This window comes from Gekko japonicus, unplaced genomic scaffold, assembly GCF_001447785.1.
Source record: "Gekko japonicus isolate JY-2015 unplaced genomic scaffold, Gekko_japonicus_V1.1 scaffold639, whole genome shotgun sequence".
Lineage (NCBI taxonomy): Eukaryota > Metazoa > Chordata > Lepidosauria > Squamata > Gekkonidae > Gekko > Gekko japonicus.
Window position 1 is genome coordinate 212,649 of NW_015176471.1, and position 23,183 is coordinate 235,831.

The window sequence follows — 23,183 nt, forward strand, 5'->3', positions numbered from 1 at the left end:
TTTCCCGAGGGAGCGTAGAATGTCTGAGTAAGCCGGTCCTCCGTATTGTGGTTAGAAGGGCAGACTCACATCTGAGAGGCCCAGGTTTGGATCTTCACTCTGACTTGGAAGCTCGCTGGGTGACTTGGGGCCGGTCACATGCTGCCAGCTAGCCCACCTCATGGGGTTGTTGTGAGAGTAAAGCGGAGGAAGAGAAAATGACATGAGGCATTTCGGGAAGTAAAATGAATTGCGCTTTTAGACCTGAAATGGAGGGAGGGGGGAAACATGGCCGATTGTACAAATCTTCCTTGAGGCAAAGTTATAGGAACATAGGCAGAGCCCTGCTGGATCAGACCAGTGAGAGTCCATCCAGTCCAGCATCCTGTCTCACACAGGGGCCAACCAGTTCCTCTGGAGGGCCTACAGCAGGGCAGAGAGGCCGATGCCTTCCCCTGGTAAGAACGTCAGAAGAGCCCTGCTGGGTCAGACCAGTGAGGGTCCCTCTAGCCCAGCATCCTGTCTCACACAGTGGTCAACCAGTTCCTCTGGAGGGCCTACATCAAGGCAGAGAGGCCGAGGCCTTCCCCTGAGAAGAACGTCAGAAGAGCCCTGCTGGATCAGACCAGTGAAGGTCCATCTAGTCCAGCATCCTGTCTCACACAGGGGCCAACCAGTTCTTCTGGACGGCCAACAACAGGGCAGGGAGGCCGAGGCCTTCATAAGAACATCAGAAGAGCCCTGCTGGATCAGACTAGTGGCCCATCTAGTCCAGCATCCTGTCTCACACAGTGGCCAACTAGTTCCTCTGGAGGGCCAACAACAGGGCAGAGAGGCTGAGGCCTTCATAAGAACATCAGACGAGCTCTGCTGGATCAGACCAGGGAAGGTCCATCCAGTCCAGCATCCTGTCTCACAGAGAGTCCAACCAGTTACGCTGGAGGGCCAACAACAGGGTATAGAGGCTGAGGCCTTCCACTGATGTTGCCTCCTGGCACTGGGATTCAGAGGATTAGTGCCTCTGAATGTGGAGGTTCCCAAATTCTTTGTCTGGGTAGCTTAGTAAGGTTGAGCCTGGGGCCTTCCCGTGTTGGACGTACGTTCTGAACCACGGTCCCTCCTCATGGTCATTGCCATGTGGGTCGATGGGTCATCTCCGCCTTCCTGCCAGTTTCTTTTGTATGGTGGTGCTCAGAACAAGAGCTGCCTTTGCGTTGCTGGGTTATGCCCTTCAAATAACTCAGAACCAATGTTCCCCCTAAGCCGTGAAGTCTTGTGAGCAAAAATCCCACTTTGTGAGCGACTGGCATTAAAGCTGTGAGCCAGCAATTTGGCCACTGCATAAATCAGTTTGCTCTGGAGCCCTCCTTCCCGAGCGAAGACAAAAATGTGTGCGCCGGAGGCTAAAAAACTGTGAGCTAGCTCACAACAACTCAGCTTAGAGGGAACACTGCTCAGAACCAGTGCCATTTATTTATTCTTGGTGAGTTGTACTCAGTGGTGGTGGTGGAGACGAAAGGCTGAGGGGCGCAGAATGGAGGGCAGGATCGGTCCCACCCCAGCACAGCCTGCTTGGTCAGAAGACGCAGCCAAGGCTGTCCAGGAAACCTCAGAGCTTGCCAGGAAAGGGAAAGCGGTGTGAGGTTTGGGGTGACTGTCTAGCGGGGTCTCTGTGTCACTCTCTGGGGAGTCATCGTTGGCCTGGGTTTGACAGGGATCGTCTTTTGCCAAGTGGGTTGTTTCTGCTAAAGGGGGGAGGGGCTAGGTGCATTCTGGGCTCCTGTATATCAGAAAGGCGGTCTTGAATTTTGCAGCTTGGTATCGGGTGTGAATTTTGCAGATTTATCTAATTTGGGCCCCGGTCACACGGGCCAGATAACGTGGGGGGGAGGCGTGGCTGTCCGCCCCGGAGCAAAATAAAGCGCAGTAGTGCGATCACACAGTCCCCCCAAGTCTCCGTGCTTCAGCTGTTAGCTGGCGATCACACGGCGATGCTGCAGCGTGGCAAAGAAGTGGCGCGGCGCAATCACACAAGCGTTTTGTGTGTGTGCGCATGCACAGTTCCACGGAGCAGCACTGCTTTCAGTTTTGTGTTTGTGCGCATGCGTTTACGAAAAACATCCGGTTTGTGATGGGATGTGGGCGGGCGCCGGATGCCACGGGATACTAGCGCTCCCGCAATCAGACGCCCGCCTGTGTCGCGCGTTTTCCGAATACTAGTGCACTTTCCTTGGTACTTTTTAACTCCGCATCTTCGGCGGGACGCCACGGGTTGGCCACGGGTGCGCCACGCTTCCCAGATGCTGCGATGTGATCGCGGCCCGAAAATCCGCCTGCCATTCGTGCCTTTCGCGCGGCAAATTCTCCGTGTGACCGGGGCCATTAAAAAGTTTATTTGTGGTCTGGAGTTATTTTCGAACCTGTCTGTAATGAAGTAAAGTTTTTCGAGATTATCGGGGGGGGGGGGGCTCTATCCCTCTCTCTTGCTGTCAAGTTACGGCCAACCTGCGGTGACCCCTCATGGGATTTTCAAGGCATGATGAGACGTTCAGAGCTGGTTTCCCCATTGCTTGCCTTCATGTCCCAGCCCTGATATTCCATGGTGGTCCCCCTTTGGAATACTGTTCGGGGCTGACCCTGCTTAGCGTCCAAGATCTGATGAGATTGGGCTAGCATGGGCCATGGGGCAGAGGGGTTTTTTTGTGTGTGTGTGTGTGGGGGGAATCACTGGAGTATCATCATCATCAAGTTTATTGTATTAGCCATTGGCCATAACAAAGCATAAATACAAACACAATCCTTATACATCACATTAAGTTATCCCTTCACTAACTTGCGCTGAATCCTAGCCTTAATCTTATCTTTTTTGCCGCCAAAGCAAACAGGGACATTCTGCTGGTAACATATACGTCCATATCAGAGAGCAAAAAAACAACCGACTCCTGTTTTGAGAATCCATTGTGCAAAGGTAAAATAGGGTATATAAATCTCTGCCTAAGTGATTCGTGCCATGAGCATCTCAGTAAATAGTGCTCAATATCATCCACTTCGCCCAAACCACATTGGCAGATTCTTAAGGCAAGAGGTAAACCCATAAAACGACCAACACAGACCATTGAAGGAATGGCATGGAATCTGAGGGCTGTAAATGCCCTTCTTAGGTCAAGATTGGTTAATTTCTCTAAATAGCCAGTCCTACAGTGATCTCTTTTAAAGATCTTAAACAGAGGGGCCGTTCGGCAACTTGCCGCTGCATGAAGGTTCAAAAGGCCATCCTTATGAAATACACTGGGGTATATTTAAACCCCAAATATAATAATGTATGTACCCAAAGGTCAAAATCAGTGTATTTCTAGGTTTGTTTTTGTACCCCAGGTATGGGGGTCTTCATTGGCAAATGAGAAAGCCCGCTGGGCAAAAGCCTCAACCGGCCCCACCCGTTTCCTGAAATTATTTGTTGGGCGCCATGTTGGGGACACACGGATGGATGGGGCCAGACGGAACTGGGGATTCTGTTGGCAGGGGCCAGGGCTCCCTCTAAGCTGTGGAGTCTTGTGAGCAAAAATGCCACTTTGTTTTATTTTTATTTATTTTACTTATTTAAATTTGTAACCCGCCCTCCCCGCGAACGGGCTCAGGGCGGCGTACAGATGGGGCCAATGCCCAATCCATAAAGCATTAAAACTGCATTTTAAAAACATTCAGTGCAACGTAAGTCCTCTCCACAACAACTAACGAGGGAACCGGTGACGTCACCAGGATGGTATCCTTAGTGGCCGCAGCTCCACGCAGTACCACCATTTTTGCACTCACGGCGAGTTGGTAATAAGGGCTAGGACGGATGGTAACAGTCGTGGCGGCTCCTACTCAAACGCCTGGCGGAAGAGCTCCGTCTTGCAGGCCCTGCGGAACTGTGGGAGCTCATTCCACCAGGTAGGAGCCGCCACCAAAAAAGCCCTAGCCCTAGTCACCGCTAGTCTGGCCTCTTTGGGACCTGGAACCACCAGGAGATGTTTAGTCCCGGACCGTAGTGCTCGTTGGGGAACATATGGGGAGAGGCGGTCCCGTAGGTATGTCGGACCCTGGCCATCTAGGCATTGAGCTACTGGCATTGAAGTTGTGAGCGAGCGATTTGGCTCCTGCATAAATTACTTTGCTCTGGAGCCCTCCTTCCTGAGCGAAGACAAAAATGAGTGTGAACTGGAGGCTAAAAAACTGTGAGCTAGCTCACACTAACTCAGCTTAGAGGGAACACTGCAGGGAACCGTTGGGGCATGTCGGGTATGATTTGGAGCACACAGACAGGGACATGGAGAGAAGCAACGGTAGTATATGGAGGAGGGGGAAATGACTCTCACAAGGCCCAACTTTCCCCGTGACAGGAAACCTTTCTCGTGTCCAGAATACAAGAATAGTTTGTGCAGAAAGGGTGTGTGTGTGTATGCCAGGCACAACTTTGCACACAAAGGGGCCACAGGAAGAAGAAGATAATATATTGGATTTATACCCCGCCCTTCACTACCCGAAGGTGTCTCAGAGCAGCTTACAGTCTCCTTTCCCTCCCCCTCCCCACAACAGACACCCTGTGAGGTAGGTGGGGCTGAGAGAGCTCTCTCGAGGACTGCCTGTGAGAGAACAGCTCTGTGAGAACTTGTGACTGACCCAAGGTCACACCAGCAGCTGCATGTGGAGGAGCGGGGAATCAAACCCAGTTCTTCTAACCACTACACCAACCTGGGGAGGGGAGGGGTGAGAAGGCCCTGGCATCGCCAGTGCTGAAGAGAATGCTACCGGAATAGCTGTGCTCATCTCCACGATGCCAGGTAGCATGCCTAGGGTGAAGGGAGACTTTAAATTAGTTGAGCAGTGAGCCGTTTCCTCAGCGGTAATATGTTTTTTTTACAGCCTCCCTTGTTGCGGGCTCGATTTTGGACACCCGGTCGTATCTAAAACACCGTGCTCTGAAGAACGTTCGTTCCTGCTCCGCCTTCCCCCCCCCCCATCGCCTTTTAGTCACAGTTGGCAGCTGAAGGTTTAATGGGGTACTTGAATCGCTATAAAATGATGCTGAGATTGGCCCTGGGCACGGAGCCACGCGGTTCATAGCCCGTGCTGATAAACCTCTTTACGGCGGCAGGAAACCTTTTCAGTTGGAACGGTCACAAATCATTTGGAGCACCTACGGAGGGTGGCCGCGGATGCGTTGTCGCCATCAAGGAGTCCGCGAGTGCCAGCGAGTGGTGACGGAGTGTCCCTCGAGGGCCCTCCCAGATAAAGGCCGGGCTCTTGAAAGAAACACTCTCAACGGCGGGGACTGTGGCTAGCCAGATCTCAGGATTCATGTTCAACTTGGACCGCTTAGACCAGACGTGGCTAACATACGGTGGGGGGGCTGGAACTGGGCCGTCCAGGGCTTTTATCTGGCCCACAAACAACTGGGGGGAACCAAATATGGACCGGAAGGGCCTATGTTAGAGTATTATACCCCCTGCTGAGGTCCCAGACAGCCAGTTCAGTATAGTGGTTAAGACTCTAATCTGGGAAAACTGGGTTTGATTCCCCACTCCTCCACCTGCAGCTGCTGGCGTGACCTTGGGTCAGTCACAAGTTCTCACAGAGCTGTTCTCTCACAGGCAGTCCTTGAGAGAGCTCTCTCAGCCCCACCTACCTCACAGGGTGTCTGTTGTGGGGAGGGGGAGGGAAAGGAGACTGGAAGCCGCTCTGAGACTCCGAGTGAAGGGCAGGGTATAAATCCAATATCCTCCTCCTTTCCTTGAATTCAGGGCCTCCCCAGGGTTTTCCCCCAGACCCCCAGGGATGGCCCTACCCAGCGTTGGCAACCATAAGGGGTGAAGAGGGCTATGGGTCACAGTCAGTGGTAAAATATTTCCAGTACTTGGCATTACATTTTATGGCCCGGCCTTACAAAGCAACATTTACTCAGATCCGGCCCTTGTACCTAATGAGTTCAAGACCTCTGACTTAGCCCTTGGAAAAGGCTCTTGGAGAGACGAAGAGGAGACTGGATTTATACCCCGCCCTTCACTACCCAGGAGCTGCGGTAGCTCAAGTGGTTAAGACGCTGAACTGCAGGCTGTGGAAGGTCGGTAGTTCAGCAGTTCGAGACCCGAGTGTGCCGCATGACGGAGCGAGCTCCCGTCTCTAGTTCCAGCTCCTGCCAACCTAGCAGTTCGAAAGCAATAAACTGCAAGTAGATAAATAGGTACCACTTCGGTGGGAAGGTAACAGCGTTCCGTGCACCTCAGTGTTTAGTCATGCCAGCCACATGACCACGGAAACGTCTTCGGACAGCGCTGGCTCTTCGGCTTTGAAACGGAGATGAGCACCGCAACCCTAGAGTCGGATTCGACTGGCTTTCGAGCAAGGGAAACCTTTACCTTTACTCACTACCCAAAGGAGGCTCAGAGCGGCCTACAGTCGCCTTCCCTTCCTCTCCCCACAACAGACACCCTGTGAGGTAGGTGGGGCTGAGAGAGCTCTCCCGAGAACTGCCCTTGAGAGAACAGCTCTGAGAGAACTTGTGACTGACCCAAGGTCACCCGCCGCTGCTTGTGGAGGAGGAGTGGGGGATCAAACCCCGTTCTCCCAGATTAGAGCCTGCGCTCATAACCACTACACCAAACTGGCTCTCCGACCAGAAGCACATCTGGTCGCCTGTGGCAAACAGGAATAGGTGACGCAACAGGAAGTGTTTCTACACTGGGAAGAGGTTTGGTTCTTGTAGGCCATCTGCATGCCACAAATGACCAGCATACAAGAAGATTCAGCTAGGTCGGTAGTTCAGCAGTTCGAGACCTGAGTGTGCCGCATGACGGAGTGAGCTCCCATCTCCTGCCAACCTAGTAGTTCGAAAGCAAGAAATTGCAAGTAGATAAATAGGTACCACTTCGGTGGGAAGGGAACAGCGTTCCCTGGGCCTCGGTGCTTAGTCATGCCGGCCACGTGACCACGGAAACGTCTTCGGACAGCGCTGGCTCTTCGGCTTGGAAACGAAGATGAGCACCGCGACCCTAGAGTCGGATTCGACTGGCTTTCGAGCAAGGGAAACCTTTACCTTTACCAATGTTCAGGGATGCCTGTCAAACCGCCTTTGACTCCTTTACCTAAGGAGGGGTTGAGGCTCAGTGATAGGGTGCGTGGTTTACATGAAGGTGATGCCAGGCTGCATCCCTGGCATCGCTGTGTGCAGGATCTGAGTTGGGTCACGGGTTTGGGGCAAGACCATTCTTTTGTTCATTTATACCCTGGTGTGAGATAGTGGTTCGAATGTCAGCGTAGGAGCTGGGTTCTAATCCCTCACTTAGCCACGGAAGCCACCAGGTGACTGTGGGCCCATCGTAACCTCTCAGCCTAGCCTACCTCACAGGGTTGTTAGGAATGAGTGGAGGAGGGGGCATTGATGTGAAAAGCCGCTTTGAGTAGAAGAAGAAGAAGAAGAAGAGAAGAGATTGGATTTATACCCCGCCCTTCACTACCCGAAGGAGTCTCAGAGCAGCTTACAAACTCCTTTCCCTTCCCCTCCCCACAGCAGACACCCTGGGAGGTGGGGGGGGCTGAGAGAGCTCTTGACAGAAACGGCGCTTTTTCAAGGACAGCTCTTATCAGAACTACGGCTTGCCCAAGGTCATCCAGGCAGGGGCAAGTGGAGGAGTGGGGAATCAAGCCCGGTTCTCCCAGATTAGAGTCCGTGCACTTAACCACTACACCAAACTGTACTCTGTCAGAGAGAAAAACATGCTATAAATAGAAATAAGCCATTCTCTGCCTGAGACCGGTCATGGTTTACAATGCTGAACTATCTAGTAATCGAACTTCCTATTTTTTTTAAAATTGCTGTTTGAAACCATGCATGTAGAACCCTTTCTAGCTGCCCTGTGAGAGGACTCGATGGTCACGTATTCTTTCTTCTATCTTCCAGCTCCGAGCTGGCAAAAAGTTCCGTTTACCCTGCTGCAAGCTGAGGTCTTGCAGAGGTTTTGGAGGGGAGGAGATTTCTTGCAAAGAGTCTCCTGCTCAGAGAACTGGCTTGGTCTTCTCGCTCAGAGTCCGCGGTTTGATCCCTTTAACTGGCCTGTCTGTTTTCGCCGCAGGGAACCCATCTCAGGGACTCTCTCTGGTGCTGAGCTGTGGCACCAGCCCCGGAAAAGTGATGCTGCAGCCGAATCAGACCCTCCTCCTGGACTGCAACCCGGCTCCCGTAGAGCAGCTCCTCGACATCACCTGGATGAAGAACGGGCTTCGGGTGGCAGAAGAGGAGAACCTCCGAGTCCTCCCCGATGGATCTCTGCTCATATCAGCAGCCCGGGTGGCTTCAGAGGCGGGTGGCTCCCTCGGAGGGTCTGGCCTGGAGGGGAATTACTCCTGCGTCTCCCGTAGATCCCTGGGCTCCGTCGCGAGCCAAACGGTTCTGCTTCGTGACTCGAGTGAGTATTTAGCTTGGTTTCCCCTCCATAGGTTGGATTCAGAGGGCTTAAAACTCTGCTTTCTCCTAGCAAAAAGGAAAGGGGAGACTCATAGAATCCTAGAGTTGGAAGGGACCTCCAGGTTCATCTAGTCCAACCCCCTTCACAATGCAGGGAATTCACAAATAGCTCCCTCGCCACACCCCCAGTGACCGCTGTTCTGCTCCCAGAAGATGACAAAAAGCCTCCAGGATCCTCAGACAGACCGGCCTGGAGAAAAATTGCTTCCTGACCCCAATGTGGCGATCAGCATTTCCCTGGGTGTGTCAGAAAGGGCCACGAGAACTAAGCACTGAGGCAACCCTTCCTGCCCTCCCTTCCCATGATCTGCTAAATTCACAGAATCCGCATTGCTGTCAGATGGCCATCGAGCCTCTGCTTGAAAACCTCAAAACTGAACACAATACTCTAGGTGAGGACCAGTGTCCCCTCTAAGCTGTGGAGTCTTGTGAGCAAAAACTCTACTTTGCGAGCTACTGGCGTTAAAGTTGTGAGCGAGCGATTTGGTTGCTGCATAAATTGGTTTGCTCTGGAGCCCTCCTTCCGGAGCGGAGACAAAAATGTGTGAGCCAGAGGCTAAAAAACCGTGAGCTAGCTCACAGTAACTCCGCTTAGAGGGAACACTGACTGGGGACTAACCAGAGTAAAGCGATACCATCACTTTGCATGATCTGGACATTGTACTTCTCTTGATACAGCCCAAAATGGCATGTGCTTTTTTAGCGACCGCATCACACTGCTGACTCATGTTCAGTGTATGGTCTACTAAGACCCCTATATCCTTATCGCACATACTACTACCAAGACAAGTCTCCCCCATCCTATAATTACCTAAATGCAGAACTTTACATGTATCCCCATGGAGATTCATTTTATTTGTTTGAGCCCAGTTTTCCAGCCTGTCAAGAGAGGGAAACAAGTTTCTAGTCCTTAAGCCTTAAGTGTGGGCTTCTCTCTCTCTGTGTGTGTGTGTATGAGCTTGATGCTGGTTCAGAATCTGAAAGGAGGGGATGCGAAGTGGGACAGCGGAGAAAGGGGTGTTCACTTCTCCGCTTCGCTCTTTCTCCGTAACTTGTAGTAAAAGAATAAAAGTTGGGAGCATAAGTGGATAGGTGCAAATTCGCCTAATTTAAGCAGGGTTACAGACTTTAAAGGAGCTCCGGTGGCTCAAGTGGTTAAGACGCTGAACTGCAGGCTGTGGAAGGTCGGTAGTTCAGCAGTTCGAGACCCGGGTGCCGCATGACGGAGTGAGCTCCCGTCTCTAGTTCCAGCTCCTGCCAACCGAGCAGTTCGAAAGCAAGAAACTGCAAGTAGATAAATAGGTACCACTTCGGTGGGAAGGTCACAGCGTTCCATGCGCCTTGGTGTATAGTCATACCGGCCACATGACCACGGAAACGTCTTCGGACAGCGCTGGCTCTTCGGCTTTGAAACGGAGATGAGCACCGCAACCCTAGAGTCGGATTCGACTGGCTTTCGAGCAAGGGAAACCTTTACCTTTTTACAGGCTTTAAAAAACAAAACGCTGACTGTATTCACATCCCAAAAAGAATATTTGAGACTCCAGAATGAAAAAGAGGAGCGCCACGACTCCTCATGAGAAAACAGATAAAATATAAATAAATGCAATGGCTGCAGTTGGAAAAATTGGCAGCCTTAAGCACATGCCAGTGTTTTCAGTATTAGAAAAGATATTTAACTTCATCTGTGCCCTGCCTTTCTCCCCAATAGGGACCTAAGGTGAGTTACATTGTCCTCCATTTTATCCTCACAACAACCCTGAGGTGGGTGACACTGAGAGCGTGTGACTGGCCCAAGGTCACCCAGCAGGCTTTCGTGGCAGTGAGGATTTGAACATGGGTCTCCCAGATCCTAGTCTGATGCTCTTAACCACCACTCCGGCTCTAATAAAAATAGTAACAGGAGCCGTAACAGGAGGAAACGGTAGTATCCAAGGATGGACTCTCTGGAATTACATTCCCGCTGAGCCCCCTCCCCCTCCCCAAACTCTGCACTGCCCCCAAATCTCTAAGAATTTCCTGAGCTGGAGTTGGCAACCCAGTTCAAATCCAGGCTGGGGTGGCCCTGTGGTGAAAGTCGAGAGATTCACCCAACATTATTTCTTTAGATATTTACGTCCCATTTTCTCCCTTCGGGGGTGGTGGTGGAGAGCAGCTTACAGTAAAGTTTTCCGTTCACAACAACCACCCTGCGAGGAAGGTTAGGCTGAGAGAATGTGACTAGGTCAGGGTCATCCAGCAAGTTTCCATACTACTAGAGTGGGGAATTCGAACCCAAGTCTCCCAGAATTCCAAGTCCAGTGCTCTTTCTGTTATGCCACACCAATACGCCGTGCAACTGCTTTGGCATGAAAGGGGCCCAGGTGTGTGTAGTGGCAATTGGGTTGTTCTGGGCTGTAAACACCAGGGGTGCTGGTTGGATTATGTGTCACGCTTTGTTGGGAAGGTCGAGGCGTGGGAGACAGATGTGCAAGGGCGCTTCCACACATACTAAACAATGCACTTTCCATCCACTTTGCAACTGGATTTGACTGTGTACAATGGCAAAACCCATGTGCAAATGGTCGCTGAAGTGGATTGAAACAACATTATTTAGCAGCGCCCACAGAGTGAATGTCATTGATTACTAGAATGCAGGGGTCATTTCGTAGAAAAAGAGGCGCGGGAGCTCATTAGCATAAATCATTAGCACAACTCATTTGCATATGCCACACCCCCTGGTATCACCGGAAGTGTGTCAGAAGGCAACACCCACCGCTCAGGCTCCACTGGACTGTTTTGGATTGCTAGCTATGGGGGGGGGGAAAGGTGCAGATCTGTCCTCACAGAGGAGGGAGAGCTTGTACCTGAATAAAACTTGGTCTTAAAGGTGCCACGGGACTGTTTTGGACCGGGGGAGCGTGGGGGGGGCTCTGCAACTTCCCTGGCTGCTTCTTGCTCTGACTGAGGGCTGCTGGGAGCAGGGGGTGGGGCTTGTCACATGTGCCCGCCCCCTGGGCTCATTACTGCCGGAGCTCCGCTCCTGTGCGCTCCTGCAGGAAATGACCCCTGCTAGAACGGATAGCCTGACCCCTTCCCCTGAGGAAGAACCGGAGACTCACTGGTTCTCCCCTTCCCCCTCCAACTGGTTGGTCAACCAGTAGGCCACAGTCCTGGGCCTGAGGAGTGGAGTGGCCTGTAGGCCTCAGGCCTTGCAGCCTGTTTTCCCACATTTTCCTGCTGACCTACATTTCCCAGGCACCCTCCAAGCCTCAGGATTGGAGCAGGGGAAATGTAGGGGGGAATGTGAGCCAATCACTGTTGAGGAGGCGGAGCTGAGAGAAGGAGAGAGAGTGTATAAGTCCCCGCAAAGAGAAGGGACGTTATTCCCTCCCTGAAGCTGGGCAGTAGAGAGGCTGTTTTTGAAGGGAGCGGATCCTCACCCCATGCTGACTTGAATTGGGGGGGGGGTCAAATACGGAGATAGTAGTTAGTCCAATTAGGGTTACCAGCCAGTGGCTGTGGGGAATTGGGGTGGGGGGTGGGGAGGGGGTGGCAGGACTGAATGGGGAAAAAATATTTTTAAATTTTAATTTATTTATTAGTCACATTTCTAACCCGCCCTCCCCGCAATGCAGGCTCAGGGCGGCTCACAGTCAGTACATAAAATACATTTAAAACCACATAAAACAATTCCATTATTAATACAGTTTCATAAAGTGCTGAAGATGGTTACTCAAGATGGCTTATTTCAGTGGACTCTCTAAAAATCCTTCTGCACAAGATCTTCCTGCGGCTCAGGCTGGATGTTCAAACCAAGAGCCAGGGCTCTATAATGGTGGCAGCCAGGGGTCATTTCCTGCAGGAGCGCACAGGAGCGGAGCTCCGGCAGTAAAGAGCCCAGGGGGCGGGCACATGCAAAAAAAAAAGTTTTATTCAGGTACAAGCTCTCCCTCCTCTGCGAGGACAGATCTGCACGTTCCCCCCCCCCCCATAGCTAGCAAACCAAAATAGTTCAGTGGAGCCTGAGCGGTGGGTGTTGCCTTCTGACACACTTCCGGTGATGTCAGGGGGTGTGGCATATGCAAATGAGTTATGCTAATGAGCTCCTGCTTAGCTTCCGAGATCTGATGAGACCAGGCCAGCCTTACTGGTCATGTAAACGGATGGTTGAACTTCCCGTTGTAAACACCTGCTGATTTGTCTGTTTTGGGCCCTGTTTCACGATGCTGGCTGCCTTGGCTGTGCTATAGTGTTCTTGCCTCATTCTTGAGGGTTTTGTGACGAAGCTGCCCGGAAGAATACGTTTCGAAACAAGCCCTCGGCGGCTCCCCTGTACAAAACATGAGGAGTTCTGCTGAAACGATGCGGGCTCTACATCCGAGGAAGAAATGCCCAGGAACTCAATTTTCTTTTCTCTCTCCCCCCGCCCCCCACCTTTCGACCTATCCCTTTTTGCCTCCCATTTCCCCAGCGTTGTCTCCATTTTCCCAACATCCAGAGTCCCAGACGGTGGAAGAGAACGGCGTGGCCCGTTTTGAGTGTCGGATCGAAGGGCTGCCCACTCCGGAGATCGCCTGGGAGAAGGATCGCACGCCGGTTCCTTTGGAACCCAGGTATGTTGGTTGCACTTGGGCGACGGATCCGATCAGAGTCTCTTGGCCTCGTCTACCTCACAGGGTCGTTATGAGGGTCAAATGGAGAAGGGGAGAGGCAGGGACGTGGCCATCTTGCGCTGCTGGGAGGAAGCGTGGGATCAAAATGCGCTAGGCAGAGAGGTCTGTTTTATTTATGATTTGCTTTAAAACCTTCATACCCTGCGCCCTCAAGCAAGTTTAGTTCATGAGGCGGTTTCCAGTAAAATATATATATTTTTAAAGTTAGCAGCTGTAAAATGTAAAATAAAATAATTGCTTTAACTCAGTATGGGAACACCAGCCTCCTGTATCTCTGCAACTCTCCTTCCTGGTCTTTTCCACTCTCAGATGCTTTTCCCCACTGGTGTCTTTGTGTCCTGGGGACCACGGCTTCTTCCTGTTCTTCTGGCTTGAGATCACCAGTTTGGTGTAGTGGTTAGGAACGTGGACTCTAATCTGGGAGAACTGGGTTTGATTCCCCGCTTCTCTACATGAAGCTGCTGGGAGAACTTGGGTCAGTCACAAGTTCTGTCAGAGCTGTTCTCTCAAGGGCAGTCCTCTAAAGAGCTCTCTCAGCCCCACCTACCCCACAGGGTGTCTGTTTTGGGGAGAGGAAGGGAAGGAGATTGTAAGCCGCTCTGAGACTCTTGAGTGAAAGGCAGGGTATAAACCTAATTTCTTCTTCTTCTTAGCTCTGCCCCCCCCCAAGCCACTTGGAACCTTTTAACTCCCCCCCCCCAATCTTCCTCATTCCCTGCTGTTTCTTCCTGAGGCCCTTCTGGTGGCCTCTGCAGGGTCCGAGCACCTCAGCCAATGGCAGCCAAGGGCGCTTCTGTGACAAGGGTAGCTCAGCCAATCATTTTCACAGGCTTGATCACTGCCACGGAATCCCTACAGACACTTATTACAGCTGTGGGAGACCTGGGATCAGAAGTATGTGTGTTGGGAGAGGCTTGAAGTCTAGAGACCCCTGGGAAATCTGGATGCAGTGAATTTGGGGAGTGTTTGTGTATATGTTGTGAATTGGGGGAGTGTGCGTGTGTTACCACATCTCTCTCAGGAGCCGTCGCCTTGGTTTAGCACTGAGATTGTCTTGGGGGCGGAACCGTACTGCCTGCGTCAGCTTGGAGTGCAAACGGGCCGTCAGGGTTGGGTCCCGATGGGAAGGCTAGTTGCTAGCTAAAGGCAGCTGGTGAGAAAGTGGTAGTTCCTTCTGTCTGTGCTTGGGAGGAGAAGAAGCGTAGTGTTTGGAAAGTGGAGGGGCAGCTGCGGAAACATGTCCCAGGAAAGGGCACTCGCCTGCTAATTCGCCACCGTCCCTGATCTTGCGAAATCCGCAGCTTGGCAGTTGTTTTCTGTGTAACAAGCGAGTCCTAATCCTCGCCTCTGTCCGTTTCGGGGAAGGGTTTTGCTCGGATCTCTGTGTTCCCAAATGTTCTCGACCTGTTCTGTCTGGGAAGGAATTAAGGGGACCGGACGAGACAGGTGGGAGGGACGTGGCAAAAAGTGTAAATGTTACACATTACTTAGGGAGTTCGAGTGAAAAAGGACCAAGTATTGGATCTCGGGTCATGTTGTAAAACTGCCTGGCAAAAGGGAGGACTTCATCTATTCCAGTGACGGCGAACCTTTTAGAGACCGAGTGCCCAAACTGCGACCCAAAACCCACTTATTTATCGCAAATTGCCAACATGGCAATTTAACTAGAATACTGAGGTTTTACTTTAGAAAAAACAACTCATACGTTAACTTAAGATGATCCAAACAAAGTAAGGAAAGCAATCCCAAATGCTTTCATTTACTGAAAATTATTTGGCAGAGAATTCGACACTTTAATGATGGTCTGGGCCTGGCTGGGGCGATGGCACGCGTGCCCACAGAGAGGGCTCTGAGTGCCACCTCTGGAACCCGTGCCAGAGGTTTGCCGGGGGGGGGGTGGAACTCTGAGATGTTACAGGCGTCTGTAATTTCTCATGTTTTGCATTCTTGGCGGTTTTATTCCCCTCTGTTTTATCCGTGTAGAACTTGCAGTGGCCCAGATCTCGGAAGCTAAGTAGGGTTGACTCTGGTCAGTACTTGGATGGGAGACCACCAAGAAAGACTACGCAGAGGCAGGCGGTGGCAAACCACCTTAAAAAAAAAAATTAATTGCTTTTCTAACTATACACCTATACGGTTTGGGGATGGGAACAAACTAAAACTACGAGTAGCAAGAGATTGTTAATACAATTGTTTAAAGCAGGGGTCACTTCCTGCAGGAGTGCACAGGAGTGGAGCTCCAGCAGTAAAGAGCCCAGGGGGCGGGCACATGCAACAAGCCCCACCCCCTGCTCCCAGCAGCCCTCAGTCAGAGCTAGAAGCAGCCAGGTAAGTTGCAGAGCCCCCCGCTGGCCTCCCAGTCCAAAACAGTCCAGTGGCACCTTTAAGACCAAGTATTATTCAGGCACAAGCTCTCCCTCCTCTGTGAGGGCAGATCTGTACGCCCCACCTCCCCAAATAGCTAGCAATCCAAGACAGTCCAGTGGAGCTTGAGCGGTGGGTGTTGCCTTCTGACACACTTCCGGTGATGTCAGGGGGTGTGGCACATGCAAATGAGTTATGCTAATGAGTTATGCTGATGAGCTCCTGCACCTCTTTTTCTACGAAATGACCCCTGGTTTAAAGTAAGGATAATTCCTTATTGTCAAAGTAGTAATGCATGAGAGTTAATACAATAGTTATATAGACGTTTGAGCGAGTGTTCACAAACAAATTTGGTTAGAGTGTATGCTTCTTAGTTTAGGGTTATTAGTTCCTGATAATTATCAGACCATTAGAGTTTCATTATTTTATTTATTTCCTTCCTCTACGTTTCTTTTCAAAGTCTTCTTTATTTTGGGGGGGCTTAGGAGCTGTAGCCCCTAGTTCTGCTTCAAAATCTAAGGATTCAGCCGATGAAGAGTTGGTAGAACTTTCCTCAGTTTTGTCTTCTTCTTGTTCTGCATCCTTGCCGTCCTCCAGTTTCTCAGATTCATCTTTATCTTGGTGGTGTTCAAGAATTTTTTTCACTTTGATGCAAAGCACCTTTGAACGACCTTTGTCTTGAAAACGGGGTCTTGACAGAGTAATTTGGATTCCATCGAAGAAGAGAAGAAGAAGAGATTGGATTTACACCCTGCCCTTCACTCGGCGTCTCAGAGCGGCTTACAAACTCCTTTCCTTTCCCCTCCCCACAACAGACACCCTGTGAGGTGGGTGGGGCTGAGAGAGCTCTTGACACAAACTGCTCTTTCAAGAACAGCTCTGACAGAACTATGGCTTGCCCGAGGTCATCCAGCAGCTGCAAGTGGAGGAGTGGGGAATCAAACCCGCTTCTCCCAGATTAGAGTCCGCACACTTAACCACTACACCAAACTAGCTCTCTATCGAAGAGGTCCAAATAAGCAAAACTGTGTTCAGTAGAAGCAAAGTGCTTATTCATTTTACCAAGGTCAAGGAAAGTATCTACCCTTACAGCCCTGACAACTTTGCAGACAGAAGCATAAACAATATGTAGGCGGATTAACATCAGGATCTTGAGAGCCAGTTTGGTGTAGGAGCGCGGACTCTAATCTGGGAGAACCTGGTTTGATTCCCCACTCCTCCTCCACATGCAGCTGCTGGTGTGACCTTGGGTCAGTCACAAGTTCTTTAAGAGCTGTTCTCTCAAGAGCATTCCTCAAAGGAGTTCTCTTAGCCCCACCTATGTCACAGGGTGTCTATTGTGGGGAGGGGAAGGGAAAGGAGATTGTAAGCTGCTCTGAGACTCCTTCGGATAATGAAGAGTGGGGTATAAATCCAATCTCTCCTCCTCCTCCTCCTTTTTTTCTTCTGTAACACCAATTGCACAATGACAACTCAGCTCTGTACCAGTTCTAAACCCATAGAAAAGCAATCAATACTTCCTCCTTAACATGTAACTTTAAGGATACCATTACCTTATCTATGGTATGCTGCAAGCACAACGCAACCTGCTGACTACTATAGTTTAAGAAAGCAGGATCTGAGAAAAAAAGTTACTTTAGGTTAGTTTGCCCTGTGAGGCGAGGAACAGAGACTTTTGGAGACTTCCAACTGAAAACGCAGAGAACAGTGCTGGCCTATCACCAATGGTCCCTCTAAGCTGTGGAGTCTTGTGAGCAAAAATGCTAGTTTGTGAGCTACCGGCATTAAAGTTGTGAGCAAGTGATTTGGCTGCTGCATAAATTTGTTTGCTCTGGAGCCCTCCTTCCTGAGCTAAGGCAAAAATGTGTGAGCTGGAGGCTAAAAAACTATGAGATAGCTCATACTAACTTAGCTTAGAGGGAACACTGCCTATCACTGGGTCAAACGTTCCCCTCAATTCTTTACTTTGCCTTCCCTGACATAGCTACACTATGGTTCATTCACATTTCACGTTTTTCCCCTTCAGTCACGATAAGTCAGCTGCAACTTGAGTTCGTTCGTTCATTCATTCATTCATTCATTCATTCATTCATTCATTCATTCATTCCATTTATACCCTGCCCTCCCCGCCGAGGCAGGATCAGGACGACTTAACATAAAAATGCATATATAAATAATCATTCATAAAAACAGCCGTAAACAAATCAGTTGTCAGTTATCCTAACTGGAACAGTACTCGGATGAAGCGCGAGAGCAGGGGTTTCTAGATTAAACAGTACTCCTTGGGTGACAACCATGATGGTATTCTCACATCAGCTCAGTTTGGTCGACTAATTTGTGCGGTGAGAACAGGCTGAAGGCGGTAAAGCCAGGGCACAGGGTCACTCCTTGGTGTCTGAAGCGGCTCCTAATCGAACGTCTGGTGGAAGAGCTCCGTCTCGCAGGCCCTGCAGAACTGTATAAGAGGTCCTGCAGGGCCCTGATCTCTTCCGGGAGCTCATTCCGGCAGTATGGAGCCACTACCGAGAAGGCCCTGGCCCTGGTTATCGCCGGCCTGGCATCTTTGGGGCCTGGGAGTGCTCTCTGGGCAGTTTCCATCACCGGTATGCACTGAACTGGATATCCCAGGCTAGCCTGATCTCGTCAGATCTCAGATCCTGCTTATTATTTGGATGGGAGACCACCAGGAATGTCCAGGGTCACTACATGGAGGCAGACGATGGCAAACCACCTCTGTTCTTCTCTTGCCTTAGAAACCCTACGGGGTCACCATCGATGTTCCCTCTAAGCTGTGGAATCTTGTAAGCAAAAAATCTAATTCGTGAGCTACTGACATTAAAATTGTGAGCGAACTATTTGGCTACTGCATAAATTACATTTCTCTGGAGCCATCCCTTCCTGAGCGAAGACAAAAATCTGTGAGCTGAAGGCTAAAAAACTGTGAGCTAGCTCACACTAACTCAGCTTAGAGGGAACACTGGTCACCATAAGTCATCTGCCCTATTTGGCACTTTCCGCTATCATAACTTTAAGGGCTTTGGGCAACATCTTCCGTCCTCATTGTTCACGCATTCGCCTGCAAGATGTCTGAAGCAGAGAGAAAACCACGCGATGTTCCTGGATGGGGGAACGATCCCATCTCCCGTTGAGAGCCGGTTTGGTGAAGTGGTTAAGAGCAGCGGACTCCAATCTGGGAGAGCTGGGTTTGATTCCCTGCTCCTCCACATGCAGCTGGCTGGGTGACCTTGCGTCAGTCACAGTTCTCTCAGAGCTCTCTCAGCCCCACTTACCTCACAGGGTGTCTTTTGTGGAGAGAGGAAGGGAAGGCGATTGTAAACTGCTCTGAGACTCTGAGTGAAGGGCGGGTATAAATCCAACTCTTCTTCTTCATCTTCTTTGTTGTCTTCATCTTCTTCATCTTCTACTTTGTTTTTGTCATATTCGTTGTCTTTGTCTTCATCTTTGTCTTTGTCGTCTTCTTCGTCGTTGCCATTGTCACCCTAACGCTTTGACCCAGAGCAGTACATCTGATTTCTTCATGTCCTTTGATTTCCCACAGGTTCATCATTCTCCCAAACGGGATACTCCAGATCATAGATGTGCAGGAGAGTGACACGGGGGCCTACCGGTGCGTGGCGAGCAACTGGGCAGGAAGACGCCATAGCCTTGATGCCGTTCTGAGCATCGTGAAAGGTCAGGCATTTGAATGAGAGGTTGTACTGATGGCTGTCATTTTCGAAACACAAAATATCCAGAGGATATAGAAAACTTAAGTTCTGTAGCCCGGAATTTCATAATGACACCTGCTGATAAAAGGGAGGGGGGAGAGAGAGAGAGAGAGAGAGACAGGGAGATGGAGATGGAACTGAACATTCTCTACGTGTCAGATCTATGCTGTGTCATAGTGGTTAAGAAGGGACACTGGGAAATAGTTAAAATATACTGTGAGCTAGCTAGCTGGCTGTTGGAAAGCTGCTTTCTTTCAGCCATCCTCTCTCCATCCTGCCAACTCCAATATAAAGCTATAGTAATGCTGATTTACTTTAAGAACAGTAGAATAGCCCTGCTGGATCAGACTAGTGGTCCATCTCATCCAGCGTCCTGCCTCACACAGCAGCCAACCAGTTCCTCTGGAGGGCCAGCAACAGGGCATGGAGGCCGAGGCCTTCCCCTGATGTTGTCCCCTCGCACTGGGATTCAGAGGTTGACTGCCTCTGAGTGTGGAGGTTCCCTTTAGTCACCACTGATAGACCTCTCTCCTCCATGAATCTGTCTAATCCCTTTTTGGAGCCATCTATGCCTGTGGCCGTCACTACATCCTCTGACAGCGAATTTCACATTTTAATCATTCGCTGTGTAAAGGAGTGTTTCCTCCTTCTTTGCCACGCTTCCCCATCAACGTGTGATTGGCAGCTGACGGCCTGAGCACGGAGCCTTGGAGTACTGTCTGATCAACCTACCGCACTACATTTTGCTCCGGAGCAAAAAGCCTCACTTCCTCCCCAGATTATCTCGCTCGTGTGACCGGGGCCTTTTTTTATTTCACAGTGTCTGATCACTGACACCTCTTGCTCTGAATTATTGCATCAAAGGGCCTGTGCTGTTGCAATCATGAGTATGCTGTTCAGGCGTGTATCTGTAAGCTGCAAACCTACGATGACGCAGCAACAGCAGCAGAACTGGAAGAAGAAGTGGAAGACAGCCAGTTCCGCTGCGGGCCTGATAGAAGCCCTCCGGGGGCCTGATCCGCCCCCCGGGCCGCATGTTTGACACCCCTGCTCTAAAGGGCAACAAATGGTGTCTGTTGGGGAAACCCTTTCTGTTTTTGACATTAAACAAAGCAATTTCTTCTCCCTTGCCTCCTGCCAGTTGAAACTAGGCAGTGATACATGTGGATTTACAGGGCTGGTTAGGAAGGTATCCCAGGAAAGCCGAAGTCCAAAATCATGGGCGGGGGAGGATAGCCAGCGATGCTCCTACTTGCCAAACCAGCAGTGTGTCAGATGGAGTCATGGCTCAGACCTTTCTCATATGTGCCTCTTTGAGATGCTGTGCAAGCCTGCTTCCTTGCTTATTTATTTGCTTCCTGAGGGAGAGTCCGGGAGAACTCAAAAGCCCTCATGCAGTTGGATGTCAATTTGGTTGGTCCTAATAAAAGATATTGGGAGGCGGCAAAGACGAGGGCTGGAAAAACGGATTGGAACACTTTCCCTATGAAGAAAGGTTAAATCTCTTGGGGCTCTTTAGCTTGGAGAAATGACGGCTGAGGGGTGACATGATCCAGGTTTACAAGATCATGCATGGGATAGAGCAGGTAGAGAAAGAGGTCCTTTTCTCCCTTTCTCACAATCCAAGAACTCGTGGGCACTCCATGAAATTGCTGAGCGGTCGGGTTAGAACGGATAAGAGGAAGTCCTTCTTCACCCAAAGAGTGATGAACACGTGGAATTCACTGCCACAGGAGGTGGTGGCGGATACAAGCACGGACGGCTTTAGGAGGGAATTGGATAAACATCTGGAGCAGAGGTCCATCAGTGGCTATTAGCCACGAGGTATAGATAGGGCTAGGTCTGGGGCAAGTGATGCTCTGTATTCTTGGTGCTTGGGAGTGGGGGCAACAGTGTGAGGGTTCCTAGTGTCCTGGCCCCACTGCTGGACCTCCTGGTATGTCTGGCCACTGTGTGACAGAGTGTTGGACTGGATGAGCCATTGGCATGATCCAACATTGGCTTCTCTTATGTTCTTGTGTTCTTATGATGTAGCCCAATCTTGGAAGCTAAGCAGTGTTGGTATTTTCATTTATACTTTTCCTTTCTCCCCAGTGTGGACCCAAAGCCGCCTACCTCATTCTCTACCCCTCCATTTTATCCTCACAACAGCCCTTTGAGGTAGGGTAGGTTAGCCGAAGACTGGCCCAAGACTGGTGACTGACCCAAGGTCACCCAGCCAGCTTCCATGGCAGAACAACGATTTGAACCTGGGTCTCCCAGATCCTAGCAAAACATTCTAACCATTGTGCCAAATTGGCCACAGAGCCTTTGTACATGAACACACTGGCAAATGAACTCTGTTTCTCACTTGCCTTGGAAGCCCCTTCCTGGGGTCACCAATAGTCGGAAGCTAATTATGGTGCTGGAGAAGACTCTTGAGAGTCCGTTGGACTGCAAGGAGATCAGATCAGTCAATCCTAAAAGAAATCAACCCTGACTGTTCCCTGGAAGGCCAGATAATGAAGCTGAAGCTCAAATACTTTGGCCACCCAATGAGAAGGGAGCACTCACTGGAGGAGAAGACCCTGATGCTGGGAAAGACTGAAGGTCAAAGAAGACGGGGACGGCAAAGGATGAGATGGTTAGACAGTGTCATCGATGCAACGAACATGAAGTTGAGCCAACTTCAGAGGACGGCGGAAGACAGGAAGGCCTAGCGTGATCTTGTCCATGGGGTCGCGAAGAGTCGGACTCGACTGTGCGACTGAACAACAACAACAACAAAAAATCAGGGATGGGAGATCACGAAGGAAGGCTCTGCAGAGGAAGGCAAGGGCAGACCACCTCTGCTTCTCGCTTGCCTTGGAAGCTCCTTGCTGGGGTTGCCAGAAGTCAGTTGCAACTTGGAAGCACCTTCATACATAATAAAAGATATTATATGGATTATGGGGGGGGGGGGTGGATTTTGATTTTGGACCAGTATTACTGTCAAAAATTTTGCCTGCTTGGAAGTCTGCCTTTCTTTAAGAAAAGAAGAAATGGGCTTCTGTTTCCAGGGATGGGCTTGGTGCCTCTCTTCAGTCAGAAGCTATTTTGAGTCCCCGAGAGTCTCCCTCGAAGGTCGTCGAGAGGCTTTTGCTTTTGTGTTGGTAACAGTGGTGCCCGGCAACTGCAGCCAGGGGTGTTGGCGTGTCAGCAACAGATGTTTTGGGCCAGGCAGACTTCACGGTGTAAATTTCCAGACGTTCCTCGGAGAGATGCATTCCACATGGGAACGAGGATACGGGAGCTTTTGTAAGCAAATCCTTTTTTTAAAAAAAATTGCAGCCCTGAAATGAAGCCGCTGTAGTCGCACAGAGGAAATATCTGCGTGAAGAGCAGCTCCGATCCCTGAAGTTCTCCTTCCAGACCTCAGACGGGGTGATCTGTTAGAACTTTTTTGCCTCCTGCAAAATATGAGCCCTAGTGAGTAGTTAAGGGGGTTAGTGTTCAGTCCTAAGCCTCGGACACCCATAAGATTGTCAGGCTGTGCGCTGTGACATCACTTCTGGGAAAATCTGGAAGTGATGTCAGAAGAAGAAGAAGAAGAAGAAGAAGAGATTGGATTTATACCCCGCCCTGCACTTGGAGTCTCAGAGCAACTTACAATCTCCTTCTCTTCTCCTCCCCACAACAGACACCCTGTGAGGTAGGTGGGGCCGAGAGAGCTCTTTCAAGGACTGCTTGAGAGAGAACAGCTCTGAGACAACTTGTGACTGACCCAAGGTTACACCAGCAGCTGCACATGGAGGAGTGGGGAATCAAACCCCGTTCTCCCAGATTAGAGTCCGCCGCTCTTAACCACTACACCAAACTGGCTCCGGACGTTGCTTGAGGAATTGCCGGAAACTATATGGTAAAGCCAGAAGTGATGATCACCCGGTCCATTTCAACAACCAGGGCTCTGTGTATGCCATGCTTCTTCCAAAGTGC

At 50.5% G+C, this 23,183-nt stretch overlaps 1 protein-coding gene across 1 annotated transcript in view; it reads left to right on the forward strand.

The window, feature by feature from the left end:
• Positions 1 to 5,177: 5,177 nt before the first annotated feature.
• Positions 5,178 to 23,183, forward strand: part of IGDCC4 (immunoglobulin superfamily, DCC subclass, member 4) — an 82,013-nt gene continuing 64,007 nt past the window's right edge. The window contains exons 1-4 of the mRNA XM_015427136.1: positions 5,178 to 5,256; positions 8,091 to 8,423; positions 12,936 to 13,077; positions 19,061 to 19,194. Of these exons, the coding sequence (XP_015282622.1) occupies positions 5,178 to 5,256; positions 8,091 to 8,423; positions 12,936 to 13,077; positions 19,061 to 19,194 (688 nt within the window). The remainder of the gene's footprint in view (positions 5,257 to 8,090; positions 8,424 to 12,935; positions 13,078 to 19,060; positions 19,195 to 23,183) is intronic.